The sequence below is a fragment of the Hippocampus guttulatus genome, chromosome 5 (genome assembly GCF_054856545.1).
Source record: "Hippocampus guttulatus isolate MCC_2025c chromosome 5, RoL_Hgut_1.0, whole genome shotgun sequence".
NCBI lineage: Eukaryota > Metazoa > Chordata > Actinopteri > Syngnathiformes > Syngnathidae > Hippocampus > Hippocampus guttulatus.
In genome coordinates this window covers 3,471,786-3,490,779 of record NC_141265.1, presented here as the reverse complement: position 1 = coordinate 3,490,779, position 18,994 = coordinate 3,471,786, and the positions used below count along the sequence as shown (strand labels likewise).

Genomic DNA, 18,994 nt, shown 5'->3' with positions numbered 1-18,994 from the left:
TGTATATTTTTGTGTGTCTGCAACTGAAACACATCAGAGTCATGCCTCAATTTCAATAAATACCATTATTTTTATTTCAATATTGTACAGCAGATCGGCATTGACGTGTACACCCAAAATACACAGACATGCGCTCGTTTGTCTAGAGGAGGAAGAAAAGTTCTTCTGGGCGGGAAGCAACAATTGCTCCATAGTCCGGCGTAGCCGTACCGCCCGACGGGAAAATTGCTTGGTCACATTAAGGCTACTTAAAATTGTCCTCCAGACATGTTGCAATGCTTTTCAACGTGACATTCACTGCTTTGCTTTATTCTGCCTCCCTTTTGTCTTCCAATTTTCTTTCGTGCAATCTTACCCTGATGGCTTAATCACTCTTCCTCATAGCTTGTGACCGACTTGAGCAAAGTTAATTTTCGGAAAGTACATATCGTATTGGTAAAACTTACATTTATTTAAGACAAGTGGGGCAAGACGAGGACATTTTAATCTCATGGCTACTTGCAGTTTTGACGCTTCGTGCTCACAAACTGGCACAGAAGGAATATTTTCGAGGAATTATGTGTGCCAGTATCAACAGCTGATACAAGGCACGTCATTATCACACAACACAGAAAGAATTGACTAAAGAGGTGCAGCAAATTCATTATCTAAATGTAATGCATGTAAAAAGAAACATCTTATGGTGCCCTGGGAACAAATAGAAAATGCCGACTGATGTTTTAAGTCAACTATCTGGTTAAATAAAGTTAAAAAAATAATAATACACTTGCTTTTTCTCCATGAGTCTTCAGCGTTGTGCGTTTAAAGCCTCCACACCATTAGTGACCAGCGCGGGGCCTTCAGCGTTCGCATCCTCTTCATACAATTTGCCACAATTTCTCCGCATACCCACAAACGAACACTACAATCACAGCAGCAGTGGGATTAAAGGGAGACCACGTTTGATGGAATAGAAAGTGATTATGTCAGAGCCTCGCTGTATTAAATATTACATATATGAAAGGCAGCTGCAGTTCCCAAAATCAAATTGTTTCAACCTGCCCCAGGAAGGAAGGGTTTTTTGCAAAGATACAAGGACGACAAACTATAAAACATCTGCTCTCTGCACCCATATATAAAATTTGCTAAGAATCACGCATCCATTTAACCAGCCTGAAGGATGCCGCACCATGTGCAAGCACCTTTCTCAACAGAAAGGATGAAGCGTAAACGTCCCTTCTGGCAGCCCAGAACGGGGCCGCTCGAACATTTTCAAGAGTCCAACCCCCTCCCAGGTCTGCCTAAACACTCAAAGACGCTTCATCATGTGACTTCTATTGCTCGCACAAAAATTACAGAGGGAGCATTGCAGTTTGCAAAGTTTTTTTTTAGGGCCTGCTGCTGTTTTTACATCCACCTGGTCAGCTAAGGTTTGGGGTAAAGAACAGCTGCGGCATGCTGGGAGGGAAACCCCCCCCCCAAAACATCTGACATCCTGAGTCCTTCATCCTGTCCAGCAGGAGACAAAGCAGTCCATCCAGTCACAGTCTAGTGTTGAACCTAGTCAGCGTATTCTGCCACTATGGACAACAGCACTGTGATGTCATCTGGCTTCCCTCCTGGATACACACAGCAAAAATAATTGACATTAGATGCGGAAACATGAAATGTCTATTTATTGATGGCTTTTTTTTTTTATATAATACATGAATCTAAATGACCAAATCAATTTCCGTGTTCAATTGTGGGTTAATCCACAGGTCTGCGATTACAAGCGCCAGCATTTTTAGGGTGTCTCATTGTGGACACTCACCTCGAACGTTGAGTCCGTTGTCACAGGCAAACTGTGCAAAAGGTGACATGTAATTGGGGTCGTAGGCCAGGTCGTGGGCCTGCTCCGCAATACTGCGGGCAGTCTGCTGAATGCTCTCATAGTTGGCGCTCTGAGCACAAAGGAAAACAAGAAATGGAAGCGCGGCCTCTGTGTCCTATCGCGGCACTGCGTGTTCAGCCTTCTCACCTTGAGTTTCTTCAGCTCCTGCAGGATCATGTAGTCAGGCATGTTGTCAAACAGGCCATCGGTGGCAGTGAGGATGATGTCACCCAGCTGGACGTCAAAGGAAGAGCTGTCGGCTGCGTCCGGGCTGCGGATGTGCACGCACGGCTGAGTCAGGCAGGGAAAACTGCATGCATTGCTAAGTGATCTTTTATTTGCAGTGTACATCGAATACTTAAAAAAAAAAAACGTACCCACACCGTCATCACAGTTGTGAGCACATTTCTCCTGAGCTGCCAAACTAATTTTTTTTATACAATGTACTTGACTAGGAACTTTGCACGTTCACACGACAGGAACTCTTCTTCCCAAAAATTGTCTGCCAGCCGTTAAAGCCCCCAAAGGAGGCAGCAACAAGAGGCCCCAATGCAAATCACCCTTGAGTCTTACAAAGCCCTTTGCCTTAACAAACTCACTGGACCGCTAACTCCTGTCATTATATTTTACTATTACTGGAAGGTTTTTTGGGGGGTATGCAGGGTCAATACCACATTGCAACATCTTTAATGATTAAAAGAGTTAATGCTTTGTAAGACGTCAAAACAAAATAACTTGTGGCACTTTTATCTCCAACCAATCAGCACGATTCTCGACTGGACTGGTTGCGGGGACTTGGCCTGTCAGACTTTGACCCGGTGAGAGGGAAAGCATGGCGAGCGTCCAAAGCCCGTTCTGGCATATACAGTAGAGCGCTGCCCGCTGCTGCTTTGGCACGCCGAGCCAATGGGACACGGCAGCACGTGGACCCCGATCGTCTGTTCCGGAGTACCTTGACAAAACATTGCGTGAGGAACAAACCTGTTTTGCTAAGAGCCGGTCACGGAGCAACCACGGTGGAATGTGTGTTTCTTTGTTTATGTCTGAACCCCGGTGCACATTTCAGCGGGCAAATCTGCTTAAACTCAGCATGGGTCAATTCAGAGTGGTTATAAAGTAGACGCAAAGATATTTGTGGGTGGCAGCATGCAAGCAACTACCAATGACCTGAAGAGATCATTTTAAAATCGTAAATTGGTGATATGAAACTGAAACCATGGCAAAAACTTGTTTGTGCTGGTGCTGCCAGATGTACATCAAAAGGTTTTTTGTTGTATTTTTTTCCCCTTCAGTTCGTGACACGTTGGAGTACCTGCTGACTACTGAATAGTTTGGGATTTTACATTGTAATTTTTAGTTAATTTTCAGTCGTTTTAATTAGCTTTTAGAGCGGGTTGGTTAAAAAAAATGCTTTTAATTTTGTATGGAGTAATTGTCAAGTGTATGATAAAGAAAAGGGCTGAATTGGTTCGCATGTCCAGCTCACAGTGCAGCGGTCCAAGTTTCGGATCCGGTTTCCAGCCTTCCTGTGTGGAGTTTTGCACGTTCTTGCGGTCCATTTGAGATGCGATTTCAAGCTTATGAGACTTATTTATAAAATCGTACACGGCTTAGCACCTTTCCATGTCGTTGACTAATCACACCGTATGTTCCACCCCCGAACTCTCCGTTCACAACACGCTGGTCTTTGAGGGATTCAGAGAGCCAAAAAGAAAAGTCGGCGGCTTCCGGTGCTCTGCAATGCCCTCCCCGCGCAATTTAGAGCAGCTACCTCAGCTGAAATGCTTAAAAGCCAACTTAAGACTCATTTGTATACTCTTGCATTTCGTTAGACTCTATGTTGCCTGTTTGCACTGCTGTTTCCTCTGTTCGGCCTTGCCCCTCCTCCTCCCTGATCTAGAGAGGGGTCTAAGTGATGATGACCCAAATGGACGTCGCTATATGGATTTTGCTCCGATGGTTATGGACATGATTTGCACCGAGTGAGCTGGACAAGAGCTCAGTCGGCGGCAGGGATCAGGTTTACTGTTGTTGCGATGTCGCGGTGAGTTGTCCCGAGTGCACCTCTTTGTGCGCACCTGTCACTGAGGACGGCCCCCTCGGCCTCGGGAGGAGCGATGGACAGTTGGAAGGGCGTGTTGAAGTAATGTTGTTGCTCATCGGAGCGGTGGACGACCTCCCCCCCGCGAACCACCAGGAAGCCCGAGTCCCCCAAGTTGGCCGTGTGCAGCCGGTGACTCTGGCGGTCCAACACCACGATGCAGGCTGTGCTACTGCCTGCAGAGGCACACACACACAGACAGACAGACATGCATGCACCAAGAAAACACTGTTACAAAGCAAATATTACAAGAACCAACATGATCTGTGTTTCTTTGCCAAGTGAACATTTCTCATCTCCAACTTATCTGAAGAGGATGAATCCAATGCTTTCTTTATGAGGCAACATTATGATGGTTGATCCTTGTACTTGTAATGCTATGTAACCAGACCATTTTTTTTTCTTCTGATTATTAGCTTAGGCAGTAGAACCTCAAGCCATGAACTTTTATGAGCTTGTATGATACCGGGTTGGAACTTCTGCTTACAGCTGGAACAAAGTTCCGCCTTAGGCAACCAAGGAGGGATACAAGTGCAATGTTCCCTCTACTTGTCCATGCGTCTGATCATTCACACACACTCCCTGAGCATTCCTTGGACCACGGTGAGCAACATCAGACTCAGGATAGGCGAGATGGCGAGTGGTCACAACCAATCCAATTGACGTGGTGTCATCATGTCAATTCATCTGCAATTCAGCGATGGCACTGGCAAAGAATGCTAATCTGGAGTGCCCGGAAGAAGCATTTTTAAAACGGTACACGTGAGTTATGATAGCGATGTTCATGCATTTAACACTGCAAAAGTGCGTCCCAGGTCTCCCACTAAGGTAGGCGGTGATTTCCTTTTCACGAACTCTTGTATATACTTTTTTCCCCCTGTTTCGTTCATGTCAGGGGCCGTCATGGCTGTTGCTCATCATGGCGGGCGCGCGCGCCTGCGTACACGTGCGGTCACAGTCGATCGTGGAAGGTTGGTTGGCTTGAAAAGTAGAACTTCTATCAAAAAAAGGATGGCCACCCCTCCACTACACAATAACAAGCCACGGCAGTGGCCAAAATAATTAACAGAGAGCAACCCCTCTCTGAAGCCGAAAATAGCACGATTAAGGTCCTTTAAACATTGTGATGGAAACACATTATGAGTCCCTGTCCTGCTTCTTCGCTGGAATGATTTTGAACAACACTAATCAGCATCGTGTGAGAATGCGCGATTTCACCATTCTGGAAGTTCAACAAAACACGAGTCTGCGGTTGAGACAAGGCGACAGCCAGCCACACCCTTCTGGTGACTCATTTACGAACACACCGAAATGTGTTCTCTGGGACCAACCTTCAAAAAGCCTCGCTTATGACTCACCCCCGTCTGCATTACATTACATTCCCTGCCCAACCACGATACAAGGCACGCGACGGCTCAAAAGAACATCGAATTAGCTGCGATGGAAGGGCACAATACTGCACATGTGATCACGGGGTGGAAAAGTACTGCTTCTCAGCATCTCACGTTACATGTTTTAGCACAGATCTTTGTCAGGAAGCAAAGTGGGAAGTAACTGTGGAACAGAACACGGGGCAGGTCATTTCACGCTCTGGTGATTTAAAACCTAAACAAAACAAAACAATAACAATCACCATCCAACCCACTGTCTTGACATGTGATATGCTTGAAAGCAGAGAACATGTCGTCAATCAAAACGCACAAAGAATTTGAAGCAATCTTAAGGGGTGGGCGGGTGCTGTAACCCGAGAGGAAGACACACTGAACAAGCGAGACTTAAGGTCAGACGAGGCCGAGCCGGCGGCCACATCGGCGGAGGATGATTGTCGTCACGACGCAAAAAAGATTTAATGGGAACAAAGTATGATTAGAGATGCTACCACGTGGCCCTTTTTCTTTTTTTTTTTTTGCACCGTGATATTCTTTTAACTCAAACTAAAAACAAACAATTTGCTTTTAAGATCAATAATATAATTAAAATATGATTTTTTTAAATAAACAATAAAACTGCCTTTGTTTCAAATATAACTTGGAACATTTACCACAAAAGAAAAAAAAAAAAAGAAACTCCTTTGAATATGTTCCCTTTAAACACTCTATTCTGCCTTTGGGACAAGTTTTGGTTCTTTTGGTCATTCGTTTGACTCTTATTTTGAAAACCATATAAAGCAGGAAGTGTTGGGTGTATGCATGATATATGTACCTTCCCCCTGGATGTTGACCTCACCCAGAAGGGAACAAACTATACGTCTAGTCCAGCAGAGGATGTCATGGAGATACAAAGTATATGAGTGTGTTCAACTGAATAATGTGATTATTATTGAGAGGAGTGCGCCATTGCTGAAGAGGATGCTGCGTTTGTGCAATGCCACTCACCGAGCAGCGGCACTTTGTTCTGCAGCAGTTCATAATAGCTGGTGGTGAGGACTCCGACGGGGTGGCTGGGAATAAAGCGTCCCTCCTTCACCAGGCGCTCGCACGTCTTCATCAGAGTGCTGGAAAATTGCGACGGGTCCACGCCATAGTCTCGCCAGCCTCCCACTCCATCTGCCACACCTACAGTCACACACAGAGGGGGCAAACCATCATGAGAAAATACGGTGTGACTTGACCTTGGTGAGCATCTAATTTACTGTTGGGCTTTGTCAATGTAATTTTTGTGATGAAAAAGAGAAACAAACTGATGAGACTACAAAGAATAAAAGCAAACTTCCTTTGTATGTTGGGAACCTCATCAACCAGCAGTTCAATTTTCTGTTACGCTTGTATGACAAATGTGTTCCCTTGTTCGCTCAAGCTGCAGCTCTTGTGAAAGCGCTACATGAATACATATGGATTGTATGCAATGTAAATAATTCAACAATTCCGTTTCTGTTGTTCATAATGACCCCCTCCCCCTAAAGGAAAATGCATTCTGCAGTAGACTATGTTATAGAATCCGCTGTGTTATTTAAGACTAATAGATTTTCCTAGAAGAAAAAAGCAGCCTTGTTATTCCCAAAATCGACCTCCCTGACCATACATGGAGGGCGCCGGAGTCTGCACAGCCTTTGCCAAAAATAGACAGTGGGCTGCTTTACAACAAACTTCCAAAAAAAAAAATCTTCCTGTGAGGCTCTCCTGATTCTAAACTTCCCGTGTTGGCATGAACAAGTGATTGTTTCAGCAACAAGACAGATTTGCAGGCTGGAGACGACTTGCAGATTAAACCCAAGGTTCACAACGGTGGTTATCCATTTACATCTGTCAGGTTGTAGACACGCTCGGTGTCAAGGCGGGATAATCCTTTGACCAAGCAGACTGCTCTTCTTTTTTTTTTTTCTTACTACAAACCATGTGCAGGTTCAAGTTCAACTCTCCAATTGTATGACTGCATCTGCGTTTATGGCGCAAGTAGGTCCCATACAGGAGCTTCTACACAATAACGTCTGCACTCGTTTCTCATTGTTTTCCAGAAGGACTCCAACTACAACCGTCACTGTGCGATGTTAGATGACAACTGCGAAAGTCAGGGTGCAGGCTTGACATGTACAACTATGCTCTTTAACATATAAGCCTGAATTTTTGTTCCAACGGATGTGTGTTCATCTGAGGAGTTCCCATTTAAGTTTGGTGAGTCCACACACTAAGGTGTGATAAATGACAGAAAAATGAAGAAATCATACCTGCCAGAGTTGAAAAGCTTTCACGTAGGACTGTTGGCTCATTCAGTACCAGCCAATTCTGAACCAAGTCTGGAAAGACGTTTAAAAACGTCTTTGGGAGTGAATGAGTTAATAATATGGCGATTGCCGTGGCCAATTGTTCTCGCGCCCCTCCCCTGGCTGCTCAACCCCTCTATCCGGTTTACTCTCTCCTTCAATTTCCCGTCCCTCAACACCGTTTTTCCACCTCATCCCAACTGGCAGAGGAAGGCAGCCGCCCCACAGAACTTGGGTTCTGATGGAACTTTCTTCCTGAGAGGGACTTCTTTTTTCATGCCCGAGTCATCATGTAATCGCTCACGTGGGATTCAGCTAGATTTCTTATCAATTGTAAATAAAGTACAGTATTTGTATAATCCATGGGAAGAGTACCGGTAATTGACTTGTTCAATGTTGAAAGCGCCTTGTGATAACTACTGTTGCGGAATGGTGCTGTATAACATTAAAGGTCAACAGTGAAGTGATTTTAGAAAACCGCAAACTAAATATTTTTATGTCACAAGTAATTAGACAAAATACATTAAATAAAGCATGAAAAAAAAAAATTCTTTCAGAAATTTGACAAAGTAATCGTTTTCCGAAGTGAGATCCTGACGAGCGACAAACCTGGAAGTGTGACGTCACATCAAGACAACAATAGCGGGGCTCACTGTGGAAGTGTACAAAGCCAGTCAGAAATTCATTCGGAAAGCGACGTTTCAAACTTATCTGAGGGGATCCAGGTGTTTGAAGAGTTGGAGGAAGAGGAGGTTATGGGCAAGATGTATGTCGGACCATACATGTACAAGCCAGATGGCTCAGGATGCAGAAAATGTTGTGCCTGAATGGCCGGACATGGACTGGAGATGAGACCCACCGGGATTGAAAGAACGGTAAACTATACAGGCTGCGGTTATTAGCCTCGCGTCATTGTTTGCAATTCGATGCTGTGCCGTGCTGTAAACCGTGCACAATGCAATTACCTACTTGGTCCATGTATTCCCGCTAGCACTGAGAGCAAAAGTCGTAGTGGGTTGGTGTCCTACATTGTCATTGCTAAGGTAGTTCTGTTCTGTTGTCGGCCACTCTGCACATGATATCGACAACTATGATGGACAGTCCCTCCCACCCCCTCCAGCCCGCCCTGACAGCACTAGGTAGCTCCTTCAGCCAGAGACTGTTACACCCGCGCTGCAAGAAGGAGAGATACCGCCGCTCGTTCCTACCGACTGCTCTCAGGCTGCTGAATAAAAAAAAAATAATAATAATAATAATAAATTAATTAAATGACGTGAAAAACAATTGTAAATAGCACTGCGACCTGATCCATTTTTGTATTTATATTGCACTTAATTGAACGGTGTTTGTTTTTTTTCTTCTTTCTACCCACAATCTTGCTGCTGTAGTCTGTACATTTCCCCAGTGTGGGACAAATAAAGGATATCTTAATCTTAATCTTAACATTGTTGGTTGTAATCCATTAGAGAGGATTCCAGCCATGTACTCATATTGTTTGAATGTTTTCGTACAGGATTACATCCACGTGCACGTATAATACTTTGAATTCAATTATTTAGGAAGCAATACAAATTTATGTACCGGTAAATAGCACATCTCATACACAAGGCAACTCAATGTGCTTCACGCAAACAAAGGCACAAAGCCTATAAGCATCTGCAAATGCAGCAGCTGAAGACATGCAACGCCAAAAGAGAGGAAAGGTTTCTCATGTAAATTACGACATTGAAAATATAGAAATGCATACAAAGATAAAAAAAAAAAGGACATTTTCACAGACCCCAAAAATAAGATATTTATAAGCAAAGGAAAGAAGTAAAAGGTTGCTTTCTTCATATTAATAAAAGGCAATATCGTGAAATTGGAATGTGGCAGAAAAAAGCATGGCCTTGAACCTGGATTTCAAAGCATTTCCACTTTGGGCTGACCTCACTTCTGCTGACACCTCATTCTGAGTGCAGCAGAGAAGCTAAATGCGGCTTCAAGGTGTATGCTTTGAAAACCGGGCTCCACTAATTGAAGAATGTTATATTGATTCATCTATCCAGCGATGCATAGTATTAGGCAGATCAATTAAATGCTATTCCACTACCACCCCGCATCATCATTTGGTGGCTTTTTTATGTAACGCCTGTGCCTTGGCTCAATAGAGTTTGGGAAACACTGGTACAAATGGCAAATTTCAATATCAAATGGACCAGTTTCAGATCGTTGACTAGACTGGTCTGGCATGATTTCGCAGGTAACAAATGCTCCTTGAGTGACTGCTCTTGCTTTTCACGTGGATTTTGACAAAATAGAATTCGCTATACTTCATTACTGTTAAGCATTCGTACCGTAGCAAGGCACTACAAGAAATAAAGAAACATAATGCAGTCTGTGACTCACCCAAAACATCAGCAGATTTGTGTCGGGCGATGAAGCACGCGTCGTCCCCATAGCACATTCCTTTCTTGAGGATGCCTTTACGGAAATCCTTGCCAAAGCCGCAGCTCGCCGTCACCAGGCTGTAGTCGCGGCCGTCCGTCTGCGAGAGTCCGCCGATGACAGCTCTGGCAACCAGTCTCCCGTACGACAGCACGGACAACATCCCCCACGAAGCAGCTGCCACCTCCGGAGGCGGCCAAGCTAGCGGTCGCGCTAGCTTAGCTTCTTGTGAGCTCACTAATGGTGACTCGTAAGACGCAGGTTAATGGAGATGAGCTCGGTGTTACGGCGCTCTCTTCCCGTCCCGCGACTATAAGGCGAAGGGAATCACAGGAACGCGCTGTCCTTTCCGTCCGGCAAGTGCTACCCGTCGTTGCCCGCAGCGGCCATGCTGCATCGAGTGCCTCCTTGCTAGCTTTGAAGACGTTACACAGTGAGAGCAGCTACTTTGTGTCCCTCGCTCACACAGCTCAGCTCGCGCGGTCCTGTGACTTATTTGACGTCATCACACTTACGTAACATCCCATACCATATAAGGAGTCATTACTACGGCAGTACTTTTTGAACTTATGCTGCAGTCGGGGAAGGTGGAAATTCCATTTTTCGACTTTCGACGAGGACAAGTGCACGAACATAGCGAACAACCCTTTGAACTGAGAGGTCCAACTGGCGACCTTCACCGACCGACATCAATGTGACGTCACGTGACCCCACGGAGACCCAGACCGTGAATGGCAAAGCATTTACAAGATTCGAAACATATATTTAGCTTTATTTAACATTACATTAATTTGTTATTTGAATTTAGAAATAACTTCACTTAACACGTGCTTTATACTGACAGCCCTGCCGTCATCACCCTGCATGAAGTGACTTGGTAAGATGAATGAAATGCTTTGAAAGCCGTACTTGTTTCATGTAACTATTAATTTCTTCCCAACAGTCTATTCTCTTCCTTCCATGGTTTGTATTGATTGCACTGCTTCAGTATTATACTGTGGAAGTATTGTTACTTCACTTTACTTCCTGCCAAAATGTCTATTGTCTGTTCACCAGTGGGCGAGTGTTGAGCGCATCGACCTCACAGTGCAGAGGTACGGGTTCGATTGCAGCTCCGGCCTTCGTGGGTTTTCTCTGGGTACTCCGGTTTCCTCTCACATTCCAAAAACATGCATGGCAGGCTGATTAAACGCTCAAAATTGTCCCGAGGCGTGAGTGTGAGCGTGGATGGTTGTTCCGTCTCTGTGTGCCCTGTGATTGGCTGGCAACCGGTTCAGAGTGTCCCCCGCCTACTGCCCGAAGACAGCTGGGACAGGCTCCAGCACCCCCCCCCACCCCCGCGAAGATAAAGCGGATCGAAAAATGGATGGATGAATGGATGTTCAATATTGCTGTGTCAATCTAATCTGACCGGAGCCATCAGAATTAATAATGCTGACGATAAAACCTGAACTATACATTAGTCGCAATGGGACTGTTCTTTAACTAATGAGATTTGAAATTCCTCCTTGATAATGTCACATTTTTCATCCTTTAACTGGTTGGTCAGAGCAAGCATAATTAAATTAGCAATACACATCTGCAGCAATCCGCACATATTTAATAATCAGCAGCTCTGTTGAGTATGAAGTTTTAAGATTTTTGTTTGATAAATATTGATTTTGAACTGCTCCAGATGACCTATGTGGCACTTGTGTATATTTGTAGTGTGATAGTGCTGGTAAGAACACTAGAAAGGAGATACATTAAAAAAATGATATTCATTTCTATATCCTCTTAAATACACTCAAAGTTTATTAGAAAGATTTAGACATGAAAAGAGCGCTTGTTTAGTCAAATATGAAGTGGTGATACAATGAGTCATTGTTCTATGACACTTGACTGTAAATAGATTTTGCATTTGACAGTAAAGTGGTGTTTGTGACTGTATATTCTTTGTGGTCATTAATATTGATTACTGGAAAAGAATGGGGCGGGGGGCATGACGTGATAAAACTGCTAAAATTGTGCACAGCTATAAACAAGGCATTCCTGTGCATAAAGTAGCATTATTGTTACGATTTTTATGATTGAACAGTCATATGTGGCAAAATGTAGCTGCAAAATGGGAGTGCAAAACACCTGAGGTTTTTCATGGTGACATATCGATTTCCGCCTGTGGACAAAATAACATCTTTTGCTTTCAAAGGGTGGGGAGTGTACATCTTTACAGTGCTGGCAAGGTGAAGGTTAACCAATCCCTCAAATGCAAAGGACAAAAGAAGAACAGTAGTGACCGCCTTACATCCAGCCCATACTTTATTTCTTTGCTTGCTTGGTGACCATGTTGCGAGGAGGAGTGACCGGACGGCTGCCGTTGGGCTTCTTCTTCTCGGCCGGTTTCAAAATCTATTCGTTGAATATAGAAAGAAGTATGAGGGCGAATATGTCATTATATTAATAGATTATCAATGGCATCATTAATAAGGAATAATCATCTGATTTAAATGAAAACAGAGGGCTTTAAGCCCAAAAGGTACTGTACTTCACTACCATGTTTTATTTTGAATACCTTAAGTGGTTACTTGATGAATTAGTTTACCGGTAATTCATTCTGAGACCAAGCTCATCACCCACTTTATAACTACCGGTATATCAAATCAGCATTCTAAGAAGATATAAAGTTAGATTTCCATTCATCCGTTTATGACAAATGAAGTGAATCGACCACGTGAAACCCTGTGACTAAAAAAAACTGTTGGGGCACTTGGAAATCAAGCTGTCACTCCACATATTTTTACAGCAAATACAGCTTAACAAAAATAGGTTTGTAAGATATGGCTAAAATTTTATATCAATATTTTTGCCAGATAATAAGATCGCAACACTACTATGGGTTCCGTGAAAATTAAGAATTTTTTTTAGCCACCAACATTAGCAAAGTTAGCAATAAATTTAAACAAATTTAAATTCACATTAAAACTGCAACTCTGCTTTTATGATAAATAACAATTTTATGCTAAAACAGATGTTAACTGCATAAACGCATGTGTTGTTTTGTACCAATTTGTGAATGCACAACCATAGTAAGGATAATGCGTTTAGAATGTGGATGGATGTGTTGCATGGTTGGGGGGAGGAAAAAAAAAAAGTTAGCCACTCACCCCCGAACAAGACGATGGTTGTGTATGCATTGATGCATTACATGGCGATGGGACAATTCCTACCGATATGAACTATGCCTGGATTGCCTTCCGAGTGTCCCCTTACGATATGTGACATTGTATGACTTTTTATGGATTCACAAAAAATGGTAGTCAACAAAGACGAACAAAATAGTCCAGAGCTCGCACTTGAATGGACTGGCAAGGCACGGTCTGCTCGTACATTTTGGGGGGGGGGGGGGGGGGGGGGGAAATTATCCTCTGGTAATTTTGAAATTATAACCATGGTCACATACTGTTCTAAAACACAATATATGTGTGCCGTCCGTATATACCAGGGGTCTCCAACTCTGGGCCTGGAGGTCCTGCCTGTTTTCCAGCTCCCCCAGGAGCAACACACCTGATTCAAATAATCAGGATCATTCTAATGCTGCTTCAGAGCTGGCTGATGATCTGATCGTCGAAATCAGGTGTGTTGCAGCTGGGAGAGCCGGGGAACAGGCAGGACAGTAGCCCTCCAGACCCGGAGTTGGAGACCCCTGGTATACACAGTCCTTGACAATAAAGACAGAAGTGATTTTCTTGTGTGTGCTGCCTAGCCAGCAGCAGCCGCGCGTGTCCCTCGTCTCTCTGCGTGTGTCCTTCCTCCCCCTCGCCCTCCGCATAATGATTGTTATCTCCTGGTTTTAACTGTCGATCAATGCCAAACCTTCGAAGAGGAATGTGGTTAGTTGAACTGCGATTTACACGCAACACAAGCGTGGTGAGGTCACATGACTGATATCATCCTCATTTTGATATAAATATCTTAAATGTTCATATCTCGATTTAGATACAATAAACACATATAGCCGAGGCCTAATCTAAAATTTTACAAATGTGTAACACTACAAAATGCCAAAGCACATTACCTGAAAAGAACACATGAGGGTCTCATCCACACTCATCATGGCGCCAGCATTGTCAAACTCCCCACAGTAATTCGGGGCGGAGAACAGAGTGACAAGCTGCCGTTTGGCAAAAAATTCATAGCCATCCTCAACAACCTGCAACAAAGACAGTTGGAAATTACAAACTATTCAGACTTCTATACACGATGCAAAACACTTTCAAATCCATATTACTGAAGATTAAAACTAATGAAGGGTAACCGTTACTAGGTGAGCTACCACAGAATATGTATCCCTAGTAAATGTGTTAACTGTCGCAATCACATTTATAGGGTCCTAAAAGTACCTGATGGGCACGACAGATCAGATCCAGGTCATGCTTATGCAGAAACTTGGCAACCACCTCTGAGCCAAAGGTAAATGATACACCTCGGTCATTCTCCCCCCAGCCCAACACATCCTTGTCTGGATCAGACCAGAGCAAGTCACAGAGCAGGCCCTGGTCGGGGACGTCAGTGGGGCGCATGATGCGTCTGATCTGCTCCATGGACTGCAGGTCAGGAGAAAGTCCTGTACAAAAAGAGCAGACAAGCACAAATAAACATTGCTATACTGGTGACGTTTGCTGAACGTCAGTTGGCAAACTGCACAGAGCTCAGTCAAGGACAAATGAAAAAGACTTGACATCAAGGTAACTACGTGTTTTGAAACCTAACTGCAGGCAATCGACCTGTATTTATCCATTTCAGGGGGCGGACACTTTGCCACTTGCTCACAGGGCCTAAGGGCTCATCACCCCGAAAAACAGGCGAGCTGTGACAGTCGTTCCCGGAATGGGCGGCACAGATAAAGCGTTTGAAGCGATAATTTTGTTTCTTTGCAATTTGCAAATGTACATTTTTCATAACGTTCACCATTGTGAATGTACTTACTACATCACATGCAGCAGCAGCACTGGCACAGACAGCCACACAGCATGGTGAAATAAGAACTGTGGGGCAATATTACTGCGATCAGGTGAGACAGAGTTGTACAACGGAGGCAGCTCTCAACATCGGCTCGGGTTGAGCCGAAAAGCAGCAGGCTTGGAGAATGGGAAGCGAAGAAGTTGGCCTATCTGAGAGCTTCTAGCGGTCAAATTACACAACGACCAGATTGATTAGCAAAGTACAACCATTTTTTTCTGTGGGAGGAGAAGCAGGAGCCGCTCCTTATCCACTCGAGACAACACCTATGTTGGGCAACAAAGGCACGGAAGATAGGTGCGGTGTTTCGTGCCGTCTGAACCGAGCACCTGGTTCCCACACGCAAAAAGAATGACGTGTTTCAGTATTTCAAAAACAAGAGTAGTCAAAGTAGCAGAACATGACATGTGAGCCACAACCCCTCAATGGCAATACAGAACAATAAAACACATATAACCCAGTTCATTACAATATTCTATATTATAGTCAATATGCACACATGATATTTCGATATTCATTCCTTCATTTCCGCACAAGTTTAATCTACAAAAAGAACACCACACCATGCCCACTTCCCTTACAGTTTCAGTAGTGGAAGGCTGCACACATTTCGACTGTAATTTGAAGCATACATTGACACACATACATTCACACTCACACAGACGACACGTAAACTGCTCCTTTCAGGAAGTCCAAACATGGGCGTAGTTTACAAGCCCCTGAAATGAGGCTCTTTTGTATGTTTCAACGGTGAGGTGAAACATACAATTAAACATTATTTATGAGTACGCAATGTGAGACCGCAATGTAACAGATTTCATTCAGAATTAATAGTACTTAAAATCTCCGGTACGCAAAAAACTAACACCTTAAAAAACACCAAATCTATGTGGTGTTTGATTGTGGCGATTGCTAACAAGGAAACACGCAGAATGGAGAAGCTTATTCAGCATTCTGATTGGAATTGCTGTATTACCAGATTCTACCAGGAACCCGTCGCCATGATGGCAGATGATGTTGAAGCCATGTTCCACCAAGCCAAAGTCCCACCAGATGATGCTGACCTGATGCAAATTCTATGAGTGTGGGATGGTTGTGGCAATACTGCGCAGAGCGCTTTCTTTAAAGTTTATTTTTTTGCATCATCACAACATCCTATTTCGGACATATTGTTTCGTGACAAAAATCTTTTGAAATGAAACTGAAAATGCAAAGCAATTTTTGCCCAGACATTTTTCATGGCTGAATTTTCAGTATACAGGATCCCTAACTATTAGTCATTGTCAAAACAAGAACCCTGAAACATACTTTTTTCTTAGTCCAGTACTTGTGGCAACTTTCACCCAACTTTCCTCATTAAAAATGGGTGATTACTTCCCAAGAAATACAAACTATTGCCTGGGACAGTTTTATTTTTATGACTTTCATCTTTTTTTTTTAAACAAGCCAAAACTGCTCTTTCTTTTGGCTCAAACAACAAAAACCCACCTCCGTGGCAGCAAAAGATCTTCTCATCCACAATGGCGGCAATCGGGAGGCAGTTAAAACAATCTGTAAAAGTCTTCCAGAGCTTGATGTTGTACCTTCTTTTACCTAGAACATGAAGAAAAACAAGCACATTCAATGAATAATTAAGTCAAAACAGTAAATCAGAACACAAAATTTGCAGAGCATGTCATTCAACACGTTCACTGAACGTATGGAAGATTACTCACACTCATCATAAAAGCCATATATTCTGTTGATTGATGCACACTCATGGTTCCCTCTCAACAGGAAGAAGTTCTCGGGGTATTTGATTTTGTAGGCAAGCAGGAGACAGATGGTTTCCAGAGACTGCTTCCCCCTGTCCACATAGTCTCCCAAAAATAGGTAGTTGCTTTCTGGGGGGAAGCCCCCATATTCAAACAGCCTCAGCAAATCATAGTATTGGCCGTGGATGTCACCTGACATAGAAACAGAGAGTGATTAGTATTGGGACTGTGTCCACAGTAAGAAACAACGCATGCTTATTTTAGGCATGGGTAACACCACATAGCTGTTTTCTCGTGGAAAATATATTTGGACATCTTACCGCAGATCTTGAGAGGTGCCTCAAGCTCTAAAAGAATCGGTTGACTCAGGAAGATTTCCCTGGACTTCAGGCACAGTCCACGAATCTCATTTTCCTGCAGTTGAACATTCTTGCCAGGTTTAGCTCCTCTTACTGTAAACACAAAATATGTCCCAAACTTAATATGATGCGCTTGCTGCATGGAACGGACTCATAAGAAGTTCGAAGTTTGTGGTAGTTCATGTGGGAATGTCGCAAATCAACAGCGGGTCGGATTTTCAAGGCTCCTAAAACTGTTTATAAACATGCTTAGCCGAATGTGCGCTACCATAGCAAAGCAGATTAACAGCACTTTGGACAAAACAAATGATTTACCTTCTAGGAGACGTTGAATTATGCTGTCTATGTTGAGTTTGTCGACATCGGCCATCGTGGTGTTGGCTGTGAATATATCAACGAAGTCGAATCTAGGTCTCAGCTGTAATTGCTAGCTCTCCTAGCATTAGCACCCAACGTTAGCGTCTCGGTCTTTTCCGGTTGAGGACAAACCTTGGTTTAAGCCTGTTTCGATGCAACCCCCCTCGTAGACTCTCGAGCAACCTAATACATTACCGAGGTACGTAAGTTTAAGAATATCCTCATCGAAGTATTAGATTTTACTTGGTAATGTGGAATTGATGGGTACGGTCATTCGATGACACAAAGATCCCTTCACTGTTTTTTCACTGCCGCACCTTATCGAAACTCGCACACAGCGGCTTTTGGAAGCTGCCCTACTGCTACCACCTACTGGAATGGAGGCCATAAAAACGGGAGCGATTATACAATAATTGACACCGCTGCTTGTCACATATGAATGACCCACATTTAGAATTACAGTACACAAACGGCTGTTAGTGACACACACACAGATCGTAATAGACGATAATCAAAAAGATAACACTTTTCAGTACCTGATTTAAGGTTCTATTTTTGTGTAATAGATGTACTGTATGCATGCGACCCTCACAAAGATGAAGTGGTTCAAATGGATGTCTCTTCACTTGTGACCTTTCAACACTTGGCCACTTGTGTTCATTGTGCCAACAGACATGAAATGCAGTTCGCATCTTATCAGAGTTGAATGCCAGTGCAAAGTTAACTGTAGGCTTATCCCAAACCCAGGCAAAAGTAGAGGGTTGACTCAGGCTCAAACCTTTTGCAAACACTTTTGAGCATTCATCTTCAAGGAAGGCCTCATTAAATTTTCATGTGTGGCTTTATTCGTAGTAATTAGTTTACCTTAGAAGAGTTGCGTAAGAGTTGCAAAATACACCTCTATATTGATATACCGGTCGTTTATTTTTATGGCAATATTTTACGGAATGTAATTTTCTGCTGGACAATAGACAAACAGTGGACAACGAGGAGGACACAAAGCAAAACAATGCCATAAAGAAGGGGTGTCAAACTCATTTTCACCAAGGGCCACATCAGCAAAATGGCTGTCTTCAAAGGGCCAGATGTAATTTATAATTGCAATTTATATAATTGAATTCAATGTAAAATAAATGTTACTACTCCTTAATGTTAAACAACACTTAGTCTATTACTTATTTCAGTGAAAAACATTACAACTGCATAGAAACAAATATGTTTGCCTACTTCGCTGTTAAAACAAATTTGTCATCTTAAAATAATTCTCATATGAATCGACACATAAAACATGCCAATGGCAAATAATTGCAACGGCAGCTGCAAATAAACAATATGTAATCGAATATAAATAACCAAATAAAGGTTGACTCAGGTGACAAATAAATGGTCAAGTTCTGAGGTTTTTGAAGAGGAGAAGCTGCCCATCCTTAAACACAAGTGGATCCC

General features: G+C 43.3%; 2 protein-coding genes across 2 annotated transcripts; both read right to left on the bottom strand.

Moving 5' to 3' along the window:
* Positions 1–46: 46 nt before the first annotated feature.
* On the bottom strand, positions 47–10,560 carry pptc7a (protein phosphatase targeting COQ7 a). Its single transcript, XM_086111666.1, has 6 exons — positions 10,042–10,560; positions 6,329–6,508; positions 3,931–4,129; positions 2,000–2,123; positions 1,793–1,922; positions 47–1,598 (listed from the first exon to the last, which is right to left on the bottom strand). The coding sequence occupies exons 1-6, from the start codon at positions 10,241–10,243 to the stop codon at positions 1,540–1,542; spliced, it is 894 nt and encodes a 297-aa protein (XP_085967792.1). The 5' UTR covers positions 10,244–10,560; the 3' UTR covers positions 47–1,539.
* Positions 10,561–11,851: 1,291 nt separating this feature from the next.
* On the bottom strand, positions 11,852–17,884 carry LOC147204665 (serine/threonine-protein phosphatase PP1-gamma catalytic subunit A). Its single transcript, XM_086111665.1, has 7 exons — positions 17,507–17,884; positions 17,153–17,284; positions 16,794–17,024; positions 16,567–16,671; positions 14,460–14,683; positions 14,135–14,269; positions 11,852–12,468 (listed from the first exon to the last, which is right to left on the bottom strand). The coding sequence occupies exons 1-7, from the start codon at positions 17,559–17,561 to the stop codon at positions 12,379–12,381; spliced, it is 972 nt and encodes a 323-aa protein (XP_085967791.1). The 5' UTR covers positions 17,562–17,884; the 3' UTR covers positions 11,852–12,378.
* Positions 17,885–18,994: the final 1,110 nt, after the last annotated feature.

Bases quoted from the DNA above. Each gene is read 5' to 3' on its own strand.
- pptc7a (XM_086111666.1), bottom strand. From the start codon at position 10,243: ATGTTGTCCGTGCTGTCGTACGGGAGACTGGTTGCCAGAGCTGTCATC. The intron at 6,509-10,041 runs GTGAGTCACAGA...GTGTGACTGTAG, and splicing joins CAAATCTGCTGATGTTTTGG to GTGTGGCAGATGGAGTGGGA. The intron at 2,124-3,930 runs GTGCGCACAAAG...GCACATCCGCAG, and splicing joins GGGGCCGTCCTCAGTGACAG to CCCGGACGCAGCCGACAGCT.
- LOC147204665 (XM_086111665.1), bottom strand. From the start codon at position 17,561: ATGGCCGATGTCGACAAACTCAACATAGACAGCATAATTCAACGTCTC. The intron at 17,025-17,152 runs GTAAGATGTCCA...TTTCTATGTCAG, and splicing joins GGCACCTCTCAAGATCTGCG to GTGACATCCACGGCCAATAC. The intron at 12,469-14,134 runs GTAATGTGCTTT...TTCAACGAATAG, and splicing joins CCCTCATGTGTTCTTTTCAG to ATTTTGAAACCGGCCGAGAA.